Raw genomic sequence first — 16525 nt, 5'->3', positions numbered from 1 at the left:
TAACGTGGGTTCTAGTGAGATTCTTAGTCACCTATGGTACTCTTATAGGAGTCAAAATGAAAGTTATTTGCTTGAATAGTGAAAGAGTTGGGGACTTAAATGGCATTATATTATTGAAATAGATTTTATAGTAACAGTAAAACCAATCACAGAAGCGATGTTGTAATATTTCAAGGATTTGTACCAAGATTACATAAAGTTTTATTTTCGTCATGTTTTAATCATTACTTTGAAGTCATATTTTACTCGTGTTGCTTTATGTTTTAACAGTAATACAAGAAGGAGTAAAGAGAGTGAACAAGAAAAGAATCACAGTGAGGTTCTCATGTAACAAGGAGTATATAGACTCTTTGGACAGGCGTTGATGTGCTCAGGGAATGTGCCAAACCCTACTTAGGAAATTAAGAAGGCATTGTAGGGTATTATGAAACAATATGGTGCTTTAACTAAAAGCAGATTCATAGATAATTTCTTAGAAATATGGATTTCTATGAAGATAGATAAAAGGATAATGTCTCAGATATCAAACCAAATAATTAGTAACCTTGCCAACATCAACTAGATCACTTTCAGTTTGGTTTTATATATGCAAAATAATGCTATGTGTGTGGGGGAAATAATGCCATCACTTAATAGGGACTTAAGTGTTAGTTGTATTATTCATTGGTCATCTCAAAATTAAATGTTAGTGATGAAACAGAATTTTTCATCATGTGGCCATTTTCTGTTAGTGGACCCTTTAACCTCTAGGTAAGAAAGAAATAGACACAATGTTTTAGACAACCATGAAGGTCTACAAATCCATTGTAATGTATACATTTCAGATATATAAAATTGTACTTCAGCAAAAAACTTTTAGAATATACAATGCCAAATAAAAACATACACCATTTGAATATCTTAAGCCTTTCATACTTAGTTTTGTAACATACTCACATATGATTTAAGAGACTAAATTAACGAAAATACCTATCCCTTTGAATATATCTTCCTAAGTGAGAATAATATACTTCATATTTAGCAAAGTTATTAAAATTGACTCCACGCTGGTTTTTCCAAAGGAGATTATTTCTTGGACAGACTTTCTAATTAAGGTTTGAAGAGCAGAAGGAGAAATTTGTGCATGGGAAAATCATTTTATTTGAAATTTGTGCTCTGAAAATTGTGATGCTATTGTTGGCCTGCACAGTAAGTACCCAGACTTCAGCCGAGTGTCTGACAGACTGCAGACGTCTGAGGCAGGAGTTTATTTAACAAATTGATCACAGGCATGTGGCTCTAATGACCATGCAGATAACTGTCTTCTCCCAACCAACATAACTTTCCCTTGAAGCATGTTCATATTTTAACAGTATAGTGAACCCCATTTGGGAATGTCTTGGTTTATATGGACGCAAAAGTAATTTAATTAAAAGGAATATAGAAAAAGACATGGTTTAATTATATGTGTATTATTTTAGGTTGATCCTTATTAAAAGTAAATAAACACTTAAAATTTAACAATATTTAAACTTTTTCACAATTCTAGCCTCTAAAATTGAATTAAAGGATTTTCTAAAGTGAAGTTTCATAGTAAATCAAATAAAGAGTTTGAAATTCAGTTTTAAGTAATTATATTAAGTAAGACAATGTGTTTGCCTAAAAGAATGAATGTAAACACTAGTTTTAATGTGTACTTTCCTTAGTCAATAGTTGTGGACTGGATAATAAGTGCAACCCTAACCGCCATGGTTGAAGTTCAACCGGTCTTATATTTGGCTATGCATTAGCTATGTAATTGACTAAGCTTTAGCAAACACAGCACTATCCAATTTCATTTCAACTGTTGGAAGGGCGAAGTGAGAACAGCCTAATATAGAGTCCTGTTAGTTTTCCATGATAGTGTGATTCACTAATGCATAAAGTTCTTTAAAGCAAAAACATTCAGCAGTTTGACTTAGATATAGCTTACAAATATGTTTCAAAAAGCTTTGTCCAAGTTCTAAGATAAATAAAAATCACTTAAAATAGAGTTACGAGACCAGGTTTATTGCACAATATTTCTAGAATTTAGAATAGTTTCAGTGCTTTAGATCCAAAACAATGTTAAAATTGCCGGGTTTTGTATTTTCCATTATCCCATATGGCAAAAGGACAGTGTACCTGAACTTCTTTAACAGATATTAATAAAATACATTATGTATTAAAAATCATGACTATATTTAAAAGACATGTTTCCCCCTATTTACTATCAAATACCATTTAAAAACTCTCTGATGCGAACACTAAATCTAAGACGGTGAAATTGTCCCATGTACCTCTGATCTCCTTCCTCTGTTCAGGTAAGTACAGACTGGACTGTATGCTCCACTCCCACACACATACAGGTGAGTACGATTGAAGGTCTGAATCACTCGGACGAAATTCCCACAGCCATGCTGGAAGTCAAAAAGAAATACTTTGATGATGATCTTGATCGCCTTTTATGCTAACTATATCAATCTGAATTTTTTTAGTAACAGGTATGTTTTCTTCATCTTGGGCCTTGTAGACAATTACCTTCATGAATTACTGGAACCTTAAGTGAAAATTAACAGTTACTCTTCATCTGAATCCCGATTTTATACCAATCTCTTTTTCTACCTTTCTGCTTACCACAGCTCTATTTTCAAGGATTTACTATTGGTTAGACATAAAAATAATCATTTTACATATTTTGTGTTTTGTCTTCTAGAAGTCCAATTTTCACCCTGTTACTGCTGGTTTTGAACACTTATGTGGTACTTAACTACTTTATATAAATTCATTCAAGTTTTTAGAAGAAGCTAGTACCTTTTACAAAAATAAACCTTAACAATTATTTCATTTAACATGTCTGAGATCATAGAGGTAAAATCTATCAAACCAATACTATATTTAACATTGAACCCTGTCCTTTATCCACTTAAAATTTATCATTGGCTGAGGAACTCGTTGTGGATTCTATAAAAATTATTAACTATTTTATTTGGTTGTGGGGCTTGAATCAAGGGTCTGAGCACTCTAACTGAGCTTTTTTTCCTCAAGGCTACTGCTCTAACAGTTTGAGTTATAGCTCCACTTCCCATTTTATGGTGGTTAGTTGAAGACATGAGTTTTTTGGACTTTCCTATGCAGGCTGGCTTTGAATTGTGATCCTCAGATTTCAGCTTCCTAAGTAGCAAGGCTTATGGGCATGAGCCACAGCACTCAGCCTTTTATAAATCTTTTATAGCTGCTGCAACAATTGTTAATATGTACAAAGCCTTTAATCCTTAGATGTAATTGGTCTTAACCCTCACAAAAATTCTTTAGCTTAAGTATTAGTATCCCATTTATTGATGAGGAAATTGAGTACCAGAGAGATTAAATGAAGTGCTCTGGACTTAATAAGTAACTGAACTTGCATCTGGACAATGGTTGACTTCTACTGACCAGCTTTCCCAGAGAAATTTTAATAGAGTACCACACTATCTGATGCTCACATGTATCTTTCAACTCATCCTTCATGTATGGCAGAAATCAGTGGAGTTCATCATTGGATGTCATTTTGTAGGTGTTCTGCCTTTCCGCTGTACATTTCTATGCACCTCACTTCTGACCTAGACTACCATGTCAACTCCATCCAGCAAAAACTTACTCAACTTATGCTATGCAAGACACTGTTCAATACTGGCTAGAAACCTGAAATAGCTAGTGCATTAACCCCTCCTAAGGAAATGACATAATAGGTGTAGCGATGACAGATGCTAGAATAGGAACTACACATTTTTAGTACACTACAGAAGGAAAGAAGAGGAAATGTCATTTGAGTTACATTTACATTTCAGCTGGATCTTGCAGAATGAGCTACAGATTTTTTTTTACAGGAAAAAGCATAAGAAAAGCACATTTCAACAGAAAATAACAAGAACAAAAAGCAAAGGTGTGAAAGTGTAGGATTTGCTTGGGGAATAATGTCTCAAAGGGTTAGAGGACTGCTGTGGAATGAAAGCTATTATTTGTTAATGCTAGCTCCTGGAGAGGCCACAGGAGCAGGGCTGTCATTATGCTTGAATATTCAGGTGGGCAGTACAGTGCTGTCAAGAATAGATAGCAGATATAAACACTCAGATCTCAGAACCAGAAGAGTGGTGTTCAGACCTAGCATCTTTTACCAGCATTTAGAATTTGAGGCAGGCGGGAGTGTAGACTAGTGGTAGAATGCTTGTCTAGCATGCACGAAGCCCTGGGTTCGATTCCTCTGTATCACTTACTTAGAACAATTAGTCATTCCCACCTCCCCCACAAGGTCTTGTACAAATTTTATTCAAAGAATTTATAAGAGTACTTGGAATGCTCTGAGACAGAAAGCTATGCACATAATTACATATGATTTTACTGCTTTTATCATTTAGCTTAAAATATGTATTTGGCTCTGTATACATATGTTTTTATTTTAAAATTTTAAATTGTATTTTATCATTGGGGTGATATATAGGGAGGTTACAGTTTATAATTGTCAGATAGTTGGGTACATTACTTCTTGAACATTGATATCCTTTCCCATGGTTTTCTCCTATCTTCCCTCCTTCAGCCCCCTCCCAATCATCTTGATTTTCTCCTTCTGTATTTCAAATAAACAAATGAATATATATATGTATAATAAATAATATATAATATATCTGTATATTCATGACCATATAATATATACATATATTATATGTATATATGTGTATTACTGGGGCTTGAACTCAGGACCTGGGCACTTCTCTTGGTCTTTCTCAAGGCCAGCACTCTACCACTTGAGCCACAGAATCACGTCTGGCTTTTTCTGTATATGTAGTATCAAGGAATCAAACCCAGGGCTTCAGGCATGGTAGGCAAGCACTCTACCACTAGTCTAAACTCCCGCCTGCCTCAAATTCTAAATGCTGGTAAAAGATACTAGTGTTTTATGGACAAATAAAACCTGTCCAGCTGAATCCTAGCAGCAATGCCTTCCTCTAGTTATTTCAACATGTATAGCAACTGGCCATATAGAGAAAGTTAAAGATACTCATAAGTGATATTATAGCATGACAAAACTATGAGAATATGCAAGCATGTGCTGAAGATTTTGTCAGATAATTTTTTAATAAACACAAAGCAATGCTGTGGTTCTTTTTTGCCAAAGGGAATAAGAGATCAGCTGATTCAGCTAAGATTCTTGAAAAAGAAATGAAATACACAAAGGTATGTATAGTCTTCATAGATTTCCTATAGCAGTATCTATGGATGAGAAATGAACATCTTTTTGAACAAATTATAAACTCAGTTACATTGCCACAGGATATTATATGGCAAAAGCAACACAAGATCAGATGTGGATCTTTTTCTTTAGAGAATCAAACAAATATTTTAATTCATGCTCAATTATTGAAACAACTGCTTCAGGGAACAAAACATTCTCTGCAATATAATACCTCATTCTACAATTAATTCCTTGGAAAGATCATTTGTAACGTCTTAATAGACTTCTATTTTTTTTTCTGGATTTTCCCTCCTCTAGACAGTGGGCCAAGAAATTCCTTAGTTAGTGTACACATGTTGGCAAGCGTCTGCCAACATGTTCTGCCTTCTTCTAAATATCCAAAATGTGAGACCTACGACCCGGTCATTTTCAGTAATTGCTCCTACCAAGACTTCTCAAGTGATATGCAAGTGGTAGTCAGAGTTCCTAATTCCAGAGTGTTCTGTGGTTCTACATTGAGTTTGACTTCTTGGAACTTTTACCCTAGTAATTATCTTTAGACTGAATCAAATACCAATTTTATCTTATAAAGAATAGGCCTGTCCTAGCATAATGAATCGTACAACATTGTCTACAGACTTCATGTTCAGAAGCACTCCTTGCCTTTCCTGAAAAAATAAGTCTTTAAGTCAATATTTTTTTGGCTCTGTTTTCAGAGCACTGTCTGTTATGATCTTAAATCTTATTAAATGTGTGCAAATTTACTAGATTGTTTTACTCAGTCATCATATAGGCCACCCTGGTGCCTAATTAGCATGCATTTTCATGTTCATATGAGATGTTGACTTTTCCAAGTGGTGAGTTAATTAAAGCTAAAGCTATGTCACACTTTGCCTAGAGTGTGCCTCTAATAACTAATGCTATACAAGCTACTCAAAAGGTATTCAAACATAATTTATTATTAGTGACTAATGCTTACCATGAATAAAATGGAAAGAATAAGAAAATAAAGGAAACCCCTCACAATATTATTTGAAAGAGTAAGTTTAATATTTGGTCCCATAATACTTTTCAAAATATGATAAATACTCTAGTCTCAAATACTGTTCACAGTGAACACCAGCTCCATAAATTTCTTTTTTTTTTAAATTCAAGAATAAATATGTGTTAATGTCAGCATGTTGTTCATAGAACCAATACAGATTTGTTACCTGACTCTATATTGAATCCCATTTAAAGAAATGTAAGTCATTCGAGTGTTGCATTGAGTATTTATTGAAACTTCTATCTGTTCTGATTGTGGTTTTGTGGTTACTTTTAATCAACAAAGGTACCATTCAACAGTGTTGATTTATATCTCAGGAATGTGCCCACTACCACCAGTTTGTCACAGAGAATCTTTGGAAAGGCCTGCATGGTATCTGGGAGCTGCTCCAGCCACTTGCATTATCATTATTTCAGCAGCCTGCTGAGATTTCTGTAGGCTGGATCCTCTTGGAACAGAGTTTATTACTGAAATCCATCACAAAAGTGTCTGCCCGAAATAATGAAAGTAAGACAGGAAATTTCTACTCAGTCAGAAATCCAAAATTACAGATGGTATGAGAATTCCAATCTCTTCACATTTACATTTTTAACATATATTCAGCCAAGGTCTTCAAACACCAACACTCTTTGTCTCTCTCTTGGATGTACTGAAAGTCATGAACCTAAAAACCAAACATTTACATATTCCTATTTGTCTTAAAAGTACTCACTGTGGGATCTTTGCCAGCCATTTTGCACTCGTCAACTTTGATTGTAGATGCTGGCCAGAAAACCTGTTCAGAAAGGAAACAAAGTTTTTTAAACTCACTCAGATATGTGACAACTCAGTCTTCTTCATTTTCTTTTTGCTAGATATTTTTAAGGTAATTTGTATTTCTGTATTTCTACTTGAAAATTCACATTCCCACAGTCAGTTAATATTATACTGTTATTATATTATTTGTCTCTTAATCCTTCAGTTATTTCTTTACCAAGATCCTTTCAATAACACAGTGCTGTTTAAGATTGTATATTACATAGTCTTTATTAATATAAATGTGCAAAAATATGCATATTTCTTTCATTTTGACTCACACTATGCCTCTTAAATTCCTATTATGAATTTATGTTTATGATGTCATTTAAACTTAATAATGTCTCACAGACTTTCCTTTGTGTTCTGGCTCAGATCTCAACTTTCTTAGTACCTAGAATTACAACTATAAGCCACTGGTACCTGGCAACCAATCATCTTTTCTTTCTTTCTTTCTTTTTTTCTTTTTCCCCTGATCATGGGGCTTGAACTCTGGGCCCAGGGAGCTGCCCTTGAGCTCTTCAGCTCAAGGCTACCACCCTACCCCTTGAGCCATAGCACCACTTCCACTTTTCAAGTAGTTAATTGGAGATAAGATTCTCACAGTTTTTAGTGCCCAGGCAGGTTTTGAACCTCGATTCTCAGATCTCAGCCTCCGGCGTAACTAGGATTACAGGTGTGAGCCACCACACCAGCTCATCTTTTATTTTTTTACCCCAATAAAGCTCAAGTTTACTTCCTTGTTGAGTGGCAGTATGATAAAAAAAAGTAAAGCATTTGAAATGCTGTGTGGATTATATGTAAATTAAAAAGTCTCATTAATCTGACCATTTTCTGATGTTCTATTTTACTTTATATAAATGAGCAAGAATTATTTACTAATTAAGCTCTAGGTTTTTGAATGTTAAAATCTATAGGACTACAGGGAAGAATTAAAGTTGGTATAATTCCAGTTTCGAAATAAGATCTATTTTAGTATGAATGTGTGTATGTGTGACAGGTGTTTTCTATTCTATTGTAGTGAAATTCACATTATCTTCATTGTATCTAAAGTTCTTAAAGCACTTAGATTCAACACTGTCTTCGTGAAAATGAAAAACTTACACTCAAAGGTTCTTGACTGATATTATTAATATTCAAGGAAAGGATGTGATCCTTGCTGCCCACATATATCCGGTCCTGATCTTCATCCATTAGTAATATCCTGTAGTCTAAAGGGTGGTGGGATAGGCTGAAATGTTCAGATGTCTTGGTTTCTTGTAGTTCTGAAATAGAGAACAGCACACATGAAAACAGAATGTGTCTCTTGAGCATCTACCCAAGAGGTGACAAGGCAGTATATGGTAAATATCCACGTACATCAGTATTCATTGCTACACTACTCAAGATAGCCGAACTATGGAAACAGTCCCCAGAAGCCTACAACAGATGAGTGAATCCAAGAAGTAAAGCACGAGTACACAATGGAATTTGCCCATACCATAGAAAAAAAATAAAATTCTGTTCTTTGCAGAAAGTTAGATGGACCTAGAACAAATCATGTTAAGTGAGATAAGCCAACATCAGAGAGAAAAATGGCTCATTTTCTCTCATATATAGAAGCTAGATCTAAACCACACTGGACATGATAAAGTGTACAGAGTTCTACGTACTTGCACACAGACAGAAATGGTAAAGGAGCATATAATCAGAAGAGGAACCCAAAACTTAACTTCTTTGAGCATCTAAAATACTACTTATCAAAACAAATTTCAGGAAATGGAAAGATGTTTTTGTTTGTTTGTGGTTTATTATTGGGTGCTTTTTTTTGTCTTGGAAGGGAGCAGGGACTGCAGGAGGAAAAAATGGGGGACAGTGAAGGAAGGGGTGATATTGCCCTGACTTAAAGATTGGAATTTTCTTCATCCAGATGATACTATATCATTTGACAAGAAAAAATGAAAAAAAGGAAAATAAAACCCCACAGATGGACTAGTAGAAATTAGGTTCAGTGATATAAGACAGTCCCAGCAAGACAAAGGACATATATCTTGTTTCAAATGTGACAGATAGAACTAATGTATAAATGCAAAAGTGAACAATATGGAGCTGTATGCAAGTATATACTAATTTATTCTTTTTTTTGCTAGTCCTGGGCCTTGAACTCAAGGCCTGGGCACTGTCCTTGGGCTTTCTCAAGGCTAGAGCTTTACCACTTGAGCCACAGCACAGTTTCTGGCTTTTTTTTCTATGTATGTAGTACCAAGGAATCGAACCCAGGACTTCATGCATGCTAGGCAAGCACTCTACCACTAGGCTAAACTCCTGGCCCTATACTAATTTATTAACTAGCATATGATATTTGCAGGGGACAATTCCAATGGTATAATTCCTTAGAAACAAAAATTCATAGTCCAACAAAATGAATGCTAGGAATCTGGCACTTGATATTTATGTGTTGGGGGAAGGACAATGAAGAGAGAAGAAAGGAGGAGGATACAATATTAATACTCAATGCATATGACATGAAATTAAGAAAATTGAGGGGAGGAATTGGTTTGGGAGGATTGAGAGAGAATGATGAAAGGGGCACCTTTAATCAAGATGCTTTGTATTTATAAATTGATTTGTTGAATGTTAACTTCTTTGTAAACTATTTAAAAATATAATAAAAGCAATAAAAGCAAACCAATGCCAACACAAAACTAGTGACTTGTTTTTCTGTCTTTTTCCATCTGACATTGGTAAGATGTGCTAATCATACTTACATAACTACATCTTCTAAGAAGGTTTGCTAGCTATTAAGGGTGAGGAGAAATGTATGGTCCTTTAATAAGTCATTGAGTTATTAAAATAACCAAGGAACAGCACAGAGAATTCTCTAGTTAAATGCTATACACTGCTTTTACAACAGTTTAAGATTTTCTTTCTCTTATGTAAAAATCCACACTCACACACAGACCTTTTATGTTCATTGTGTGCAGATACCATTTTTCATTCTTTTCACTATGGTTTCTTTAGTTTACGTAAGATTTTTCTCCCCATAGTTCTCTTTCTGTGTCTCTCTCTGTCTTCTACTCTCCTTTTTGCCTAATCTATACTAAAATAAACCCAAGAGTATGAACCTTGCCGGGAAAATAACTACAATTGAAATTAATTTGCAAGCAACAAATAATAGCAGCTTTCCTTTTACCTATTCAACTAAAAATAATCCATTTATTGCATTTGTTAAAGTACCAGAGGGAGCAATCACCATATTAACTTGAAGACCTTTCTAGCTAAGGACTTTTATCTATTTTTTCTAAGCCATAAATCATACTCAACTTTAATTCATTGGCAGTTGACAGCTATTAACCCAAGGCTTATATTTCAGAAGTGTTCTTTTGCAGTAGAATCTTAGGTTATTTAGTTAAATGCTATTTGAACTGCTGTTAGTAACCATAATGAAACTTTGATGATTATGAGAAAAACAACTTTTACTTTTTATTAAGAAAAAAATGATGTGCAAATGTTCAAAGCATTAAGAATTTTATCTCTAAAAAGAATGAGCCACAAATCTCTTTTTGTTTCAATGTAGATCCAGTTTAAGTAAATGAATGATTCAGTGATTTGGCCACAGTTGTGAAAAATAGCTGATTTAATGATGTAGCTGTAGAGGGAGAAGGAAGGCACAAAGACTTGCTCATCATCAAAACAAGACAAAGAATGGAGCTGTCCTACATTTCCTTAAATTTCATAATGATGTCATCTTTTAACAGAATCTGAGGTACAGCTAGTTACATCCTTTCTCAAGACATGGTCAGATGTTTGAGAACAGCCTTGACCTCAAGTATACAATATTAGAAAATGCAGTGGTGCCACAAAGGGCAGTATAGGTCTTCAAGTTCCTGGGAAAAGCTCTTGGGAAACAACACTAAACAAATTTAAAAACTATATCGTTTTTCCTATTTCTATTCTGAAATCCACGCAGTTAAAGAGCTGAAGGATGGAAAGTTACTGTAATATCTTCTATGCCCCCATCTACTTTCTCTTGGGGAAATTTTAGAACATAGTATGTCTACCTATTCAGGAGTTCAAGTGATCTTTGTAATGGAAACCACTGTAAAACTGGAGAATTGAAGCCAAACTGTTTTTTCTCAAAATGTAAATGCGAGAAATGTAGGTTTTACTTTTTTTCTTTCTTTCTTTCTTTTTCTTTTGAGGGGGGAGTTGTCCTGGGGCTTTAACTCTGGGGCCTGAGCACTGTCCCTGAACTCTTCAGCTCAAGGCCACCACCCTACCCTTTGAGCCACAGAGCCACTTCGGTTTTTCTGGTGGTTAATTGGAGAGGAGAGTCTCTTGATTTTTTTGCCCCGGCTAGCTTTCAATCAGGATTCTCCGGTCTCAGCTTCCTGACTATCTAGGGTTATAGGGGTGAGCTACCAGCATCCAGCAAATGTAAATTTCTCAGTCTACTTAAGTACACACTTTGTTAATTAGTCATCAATACATTGCTATAGCAGTAATTCAATGCACACTGTTTTGTTATATTTTCAGTAATATTCTAATCACATAAGAACTAATCTTCATTTGCCATTAACCTACTCAGAGATCTTACTATTTCTGAGATAACTAACCTATTAAGCAGCTCAATCACATGTTAAGAAATACAATCCTGATAGAAACTTGTAGGAGTTATCTTTATGGAAAAATAAACATTCCTTAAACAACCTACTAAGGAAATTCATTTAAACAGGATCCTATATTACCTTTGGGATTTTCAAAAATCCCAGATTGTATATAGAATTACCTGAGCTGAAAATCAATTCCCAGGAATTTCTCAATAAGCAGAATATCCAATGGTAATCCATTGGATACCTAAAGCTCAAGATGTGCTCTTAACATAACACCTACTTACAGACTCTGAATCAGAATTAAGGAAAAATTTTGGCCTCCATAAGAGAAAACTGATATGAAGATAACCCCATCTGATAATTATGATTGGAGTAGCACAATGCCATTTAGGTAGCTCCCCTTAACATTCTCCTCCACATCAACCTCAGCTTTTCCTCAGGCAGAATGCAGACCACAGATTTCAAAGTAAAGCTTATGCTAGCATTTGCTTTAGAGATACAGTTAGGATCAGAATAATTTCCTGTTGAAGGTCTTATCTCAGAAGAATATTGACCCATACTCTACTTCAGGCTCAAAGTTTTGAAAGTGAACTTCACCTGTCCCTTTAGGCAAAATTCTCAGGTAAAACCCAGAGCTGAAGCTAGGATTCCTAATTCCCAGGGTAAACAGAAACCAGAAATGGGTTGTTAAAACTTCATTCACTAAAAATTAACAGCCCCAAATAGCAGGCATAAAGGAGCTCACTAGAAGAGTTAGTGTTCTATAGGATTTATGTAAACAGTTCACTTAATTGGCATTCTCAGCCTCTGTAATTATGTCTTAATATTGTTCTAGTCCCACACAAAAATAAATGTGTAAATTTAATAAAAGTGACCCCTCCCAAACAAAATCACAAAAGAGAGGTTTGAAGAGGCACAATCCAGCATTGAAAAGTCAGTGGGAGAATGACTAAAGGTGTGACACTTATTCAGAAAACTTGTATTCATAAGCTACATGTTGAGTGGAATTCCCTTTGTATAGTAAGGATAATTTAAAATGGGGTGGGGGAGGGAAAGCATAAGTACAAAAAAAGTAGACAAAAAAAAAAACAGTGGAGCTCAGATCTTTGTAACCTAAATCAGATATTATTTCGTTATTCTAAAGAGACACACACTTACATTAACTTGTTTGGATTCTATTTTGACCCTATATAAGAGTCTGTATATTATCAAATGAATTAGAACACATTCTTCAGCTTAAAAAAAAATAGTATGCCAATTGAGGAGAAGTGGAAACCACACTTCAAACAATGGGAAAGCAATCTCTACACTGCCTCCCTGATTGTGTTCTCCATAAAACTGTTTTAGCAGGCCCAAGATGATGCAGGAAAGAGACTTCAGAAGTAGTTCATACTGGAGATAAAACATTTCAGTGTTCCATTTCTTTATAGATGTCCATGATTAGCTAAGTGGAGGCAAACTGCCACATGGCTAAAAGAAGGAATGAGAAACACAGCTCCATTCACTGAATCTGGCCTGAAAATGGCCACAAGGAACACAGAATGTATTTTCCAGACATTGCATAAAAGAGATTAAGAAACATACAGAAGGCTTTTTGAGAGATGGTGATTCTCGCTCTGATGTGCCCCAGACAACCCTGCTTTCCCAACAGTATTGCTCATTTTCATCTTCAAAAGAGTCATGGTGTAGATGTTAAATTTTATAGCCACTGTACTTTTTGAGCTCCCACTCCTTAATTGTCTTAAAGCATTTTCTATTACTTTTAGGACCAAACCCACATTTTTATCTTGACTTCCTAGGCCTGGCATGATCCTTTTAAAGATTAACTTAATGTACTATGTTATTTCTCATCTTACCTTGTTATCTGATATATTGTATATATGTTTATTTGTTTATTTGAAATAGGATAGGGAAGGAGGGAAACAAGATGAGGGTAGGGGCTGGCAGAGGGAAAAGGGGACGAAAACATGAGAAGGGATAGCAATGATTGTTAAGAAATACACCTTCTGTCAAATATAATGTAACCCTTCTATTAATTACAATAAAATTAATAAAAGATTAACTTATTAGAAGCCAGGTGTGGCTTCTATGATTCTAGCTACTGAGGAAGCTGAGATTTGGGGGCTTGTGGTTTCAAGAGAGTCTGGACAAAACATTCTCAAGGCCCATCCCAACAAACAGGTGGGTAAGAGGTGACTGTCATCTGAGCAACAGTTTGAATTGCAAATAGGGGATGATTCATGGCAACCTGGACAAGAAGTAGGACACTGTCTAAAAAGGAACTAGAAAACAACAAAACAAAGCAACAAACTAGAGTTATAGCTTAGAGGGATGGTCAGTCTGGCAAATGGAAGGACCTAAGTATAAACCCTCAGCAACAACCCTCCATCCACTCCCACCCCCAAAAGAAAAGAAAAGAAAAGAAAAGGAAATCAAAGTTTTCACAAAAATAATTTATCACTTTTCCACATCCAGATTGGGCATTGTAGGAGCAGCTGTGGAATTAATTGATTGAAACTGAAGCTTTAGTTGCATCTTTCAGTGAAAGTCTTTTTCCAACCATCCTCCCACCAAATCAGTCCTCTACTTTCAGTCCTGTATCTACACAACAAAATAAATAAGATGTATTTAAAAATCCAGAATGATTGCTAAGATTTCCTGTGACCAGAAAATAGTTCTGTTTTCAATATTTACAAGTTATTTATAACAAATATTATCTACTACCTATCATTATACAATATCTATAAGGTTAATGTAATATTTCATTTTATCTTGAATTTGCTAGGCAACAAGGAATTAAAATTCAGAAATGTAGCTATAATAATATAACTGAATTTTCTGTATTTGCTCAAGCAAAGAACAAGGCCTTCCTTTATTTAAAAAACAATCTGCTTTTTTATGGTGTAGTTCAATTCAGTAGAGAAGCTTAAAGTGTTACTTCTTCTAAGATCACTTGGGAGACATAAATGCAGATTTCTAAAACCTTGAGTATCAATCCCGTTCTTCGTTTGGGAAGCAATGGCCAGAATCTAACTCAGTGTGTAAATATTCAATTAGGGGCTCTCCCCAAATATCTTGGGAAACTGAGAAGGCAGGCAGGAGCTTTTGGTAAGAAGACACAAATCTGTAGCTGCTGCTACTGTGTATGGGACAAATGGATGAGTGGAGTGTGATATCAGCACTCCTGGTGTTTACTTATGTGAAGAACACGTCAGTTTCAGAGAGTGATCATGAGATTTACTGAGAAGCAAGCCTGTCATCTCACACTGCTTTCTAGAGTTCTTGACATTCTGGAAAAGCTGCCATGGGACAAGGAGTTAAAGGTTTTGGGGTACAAGGTGTGGCATGATTTCAAGTGACATTGATAGCAAATGAGAACACATCAACAAAATATAATGTTGTGCTGTTAAAAACAATTGTTGATATAAAAATGTTAACAGAAAAAGGAATTGCAAGCTGTTATTTTTTAAACAATTTATATTTAATATGAAAATTATTGTTAAAAATTAGTTAATAAAGTTAGGCACCAGTGACTCATGCCTATACTCCTAGCTTCTGAGGAGGCTGTGACCTAAGGTTCAAATCTAGCCCTGGCAGGAAAGTTTGTGAGATTCTAATGTACACTTAACCACCAAAAAGCTGAAAATAGAGCTGTGGTTCAAGTGGTAGAGTGCTAGTCTAGAAAAGAGAAGAAAAAAAATTAAAAAATCTCAGGAACTGCACTCAGGTCCTTGAGTTCAAGCCCCAGGATTGACACTCACACACACACACACACACACACACACACACACACACACACACACACACAAATGTTTAAAAAAATCAGTCAGAGCAGAAGAGAAATATTGTAATATGCAAATACCAAAGTCCTTGGACAGAAAGGCAAAAATATAAAAGGAGGTAGCTCAGAGTATATGCATTGGACAAGGAGATGATCCTCCATTGTTTCATGCCTGCAAAATTCCAGAAAAGAAGACATACTACACACCCCATTTCTCATTATCATACATCAAAGTGACTATATTGGTAACACTTTTGCAAAATTCTTACTGCAGAAGGTAATTTTTAAAATCTTATGACATTGCTTTCCATGCTTCCAGGGAAACTTGCTTATATACCTGATGACCTTCCAGTTGGAATGTCTAGTGAACATAGTTTAATTACAGCACAGAGAGCTGCAGATCCCATGTGATGGTGAGATCCCTTGTTCATCTGATCTTAAAATTTTTAATCTTTTGATGTATGCCTCTGTAACCTAAATCTTGTATGATGATGTAATTCAGTAAACTCTCCACAACAGTAAAATGCTCATTAAGACATATAGATGGTATAGAAGTCAGTAAAAAAGATGAAAAATGTTGATATATCTTTTCTAAGAAGACAGTGGAAAGACATAAACCACCAAGGAAAATGAGATGATTCAGAAAGTTACAGGAATACTGAAGAGAAAAAATTAGGACTTCTGGGAAAACTATGAAATCTAAGACAGAAGGAAGTACTTGACTATTTTTTTTTGGTCAGTCTTGGGCCTGGGGGGTTTCCTTGAGCTCTTTAGCACAATGTTATCATTCTACCACTTGAGCCACAGAGCCACTTCTGTTTTTCTGGGGGTTAATTGGAGAGGCTCACGGACCTTAGTGCCTGGGCTGGCATTGAACCTCGATCGTGAAATGTCAGCCTCCTGAGTAGCTAGGATTAGAGGCGTGAGCCACAGGCACTCAGCTTATTTGACTATTCCTTGAACAATAGTAGTCCAGTCACAGTTAACATTAATTTATAGTCACAACAGTAAATTCACAAAGTATAACAAAAAATAATAAATTTGAAACACAGAGTCAGCCACCTTTTAGCAGGATCACAAAATTTGCTGAAAAGACTTATGAA

General features: G+C 35.2%; 1 protein-coding gene across 1 annotated transcript in view; it reads right to left on the bottom strand.

Annotated features, from left to right (window-relative positions):
• Nucleotides 1-16525, bottom strand: part of Sema3c (semaphorin 3C) — a 144404-nt gene that overhangs the window by 59745 nt on the left and 68134 nt on the right. The window contains exons 3-5 of the mRNA XM_090332899.1: nucleotides 8154-8314; nucleotides 6967-7029; nucleotides 2298-2417 (exon numbers count right to left, since the gene is read on the bottom strand). Coding sequence (XP_090189025.1) covers nucleotides 2298-2417; nucleotides 6967-7029; nucleotides 8154-8314 — 344 coding nt within the window. The remainder of the gene's footprint in view (nucleotides 1-2297; nucleotides 2418-6966; nucleotides 7030-8153; nucleotides 8315-16525) is intronic.

The sequence above is a fragment of the Megascapheus bottae genome, chromosome 5 (assembly GCF_031878675.1).
Source record: "Megascapheus bottae isolate mThoBot1 chromosome 5, mThoBot2.hap1, whole genome shotgun sequence".
NCBI lineage: Eukaryota > Metazoa > Chordata > Mammalia > Rodentia > Geomyidae > Megascapheus > Megascapheus bottae.
This window is presented reverse-complemented; position numbering and strand designations above follow the sequence as displayed.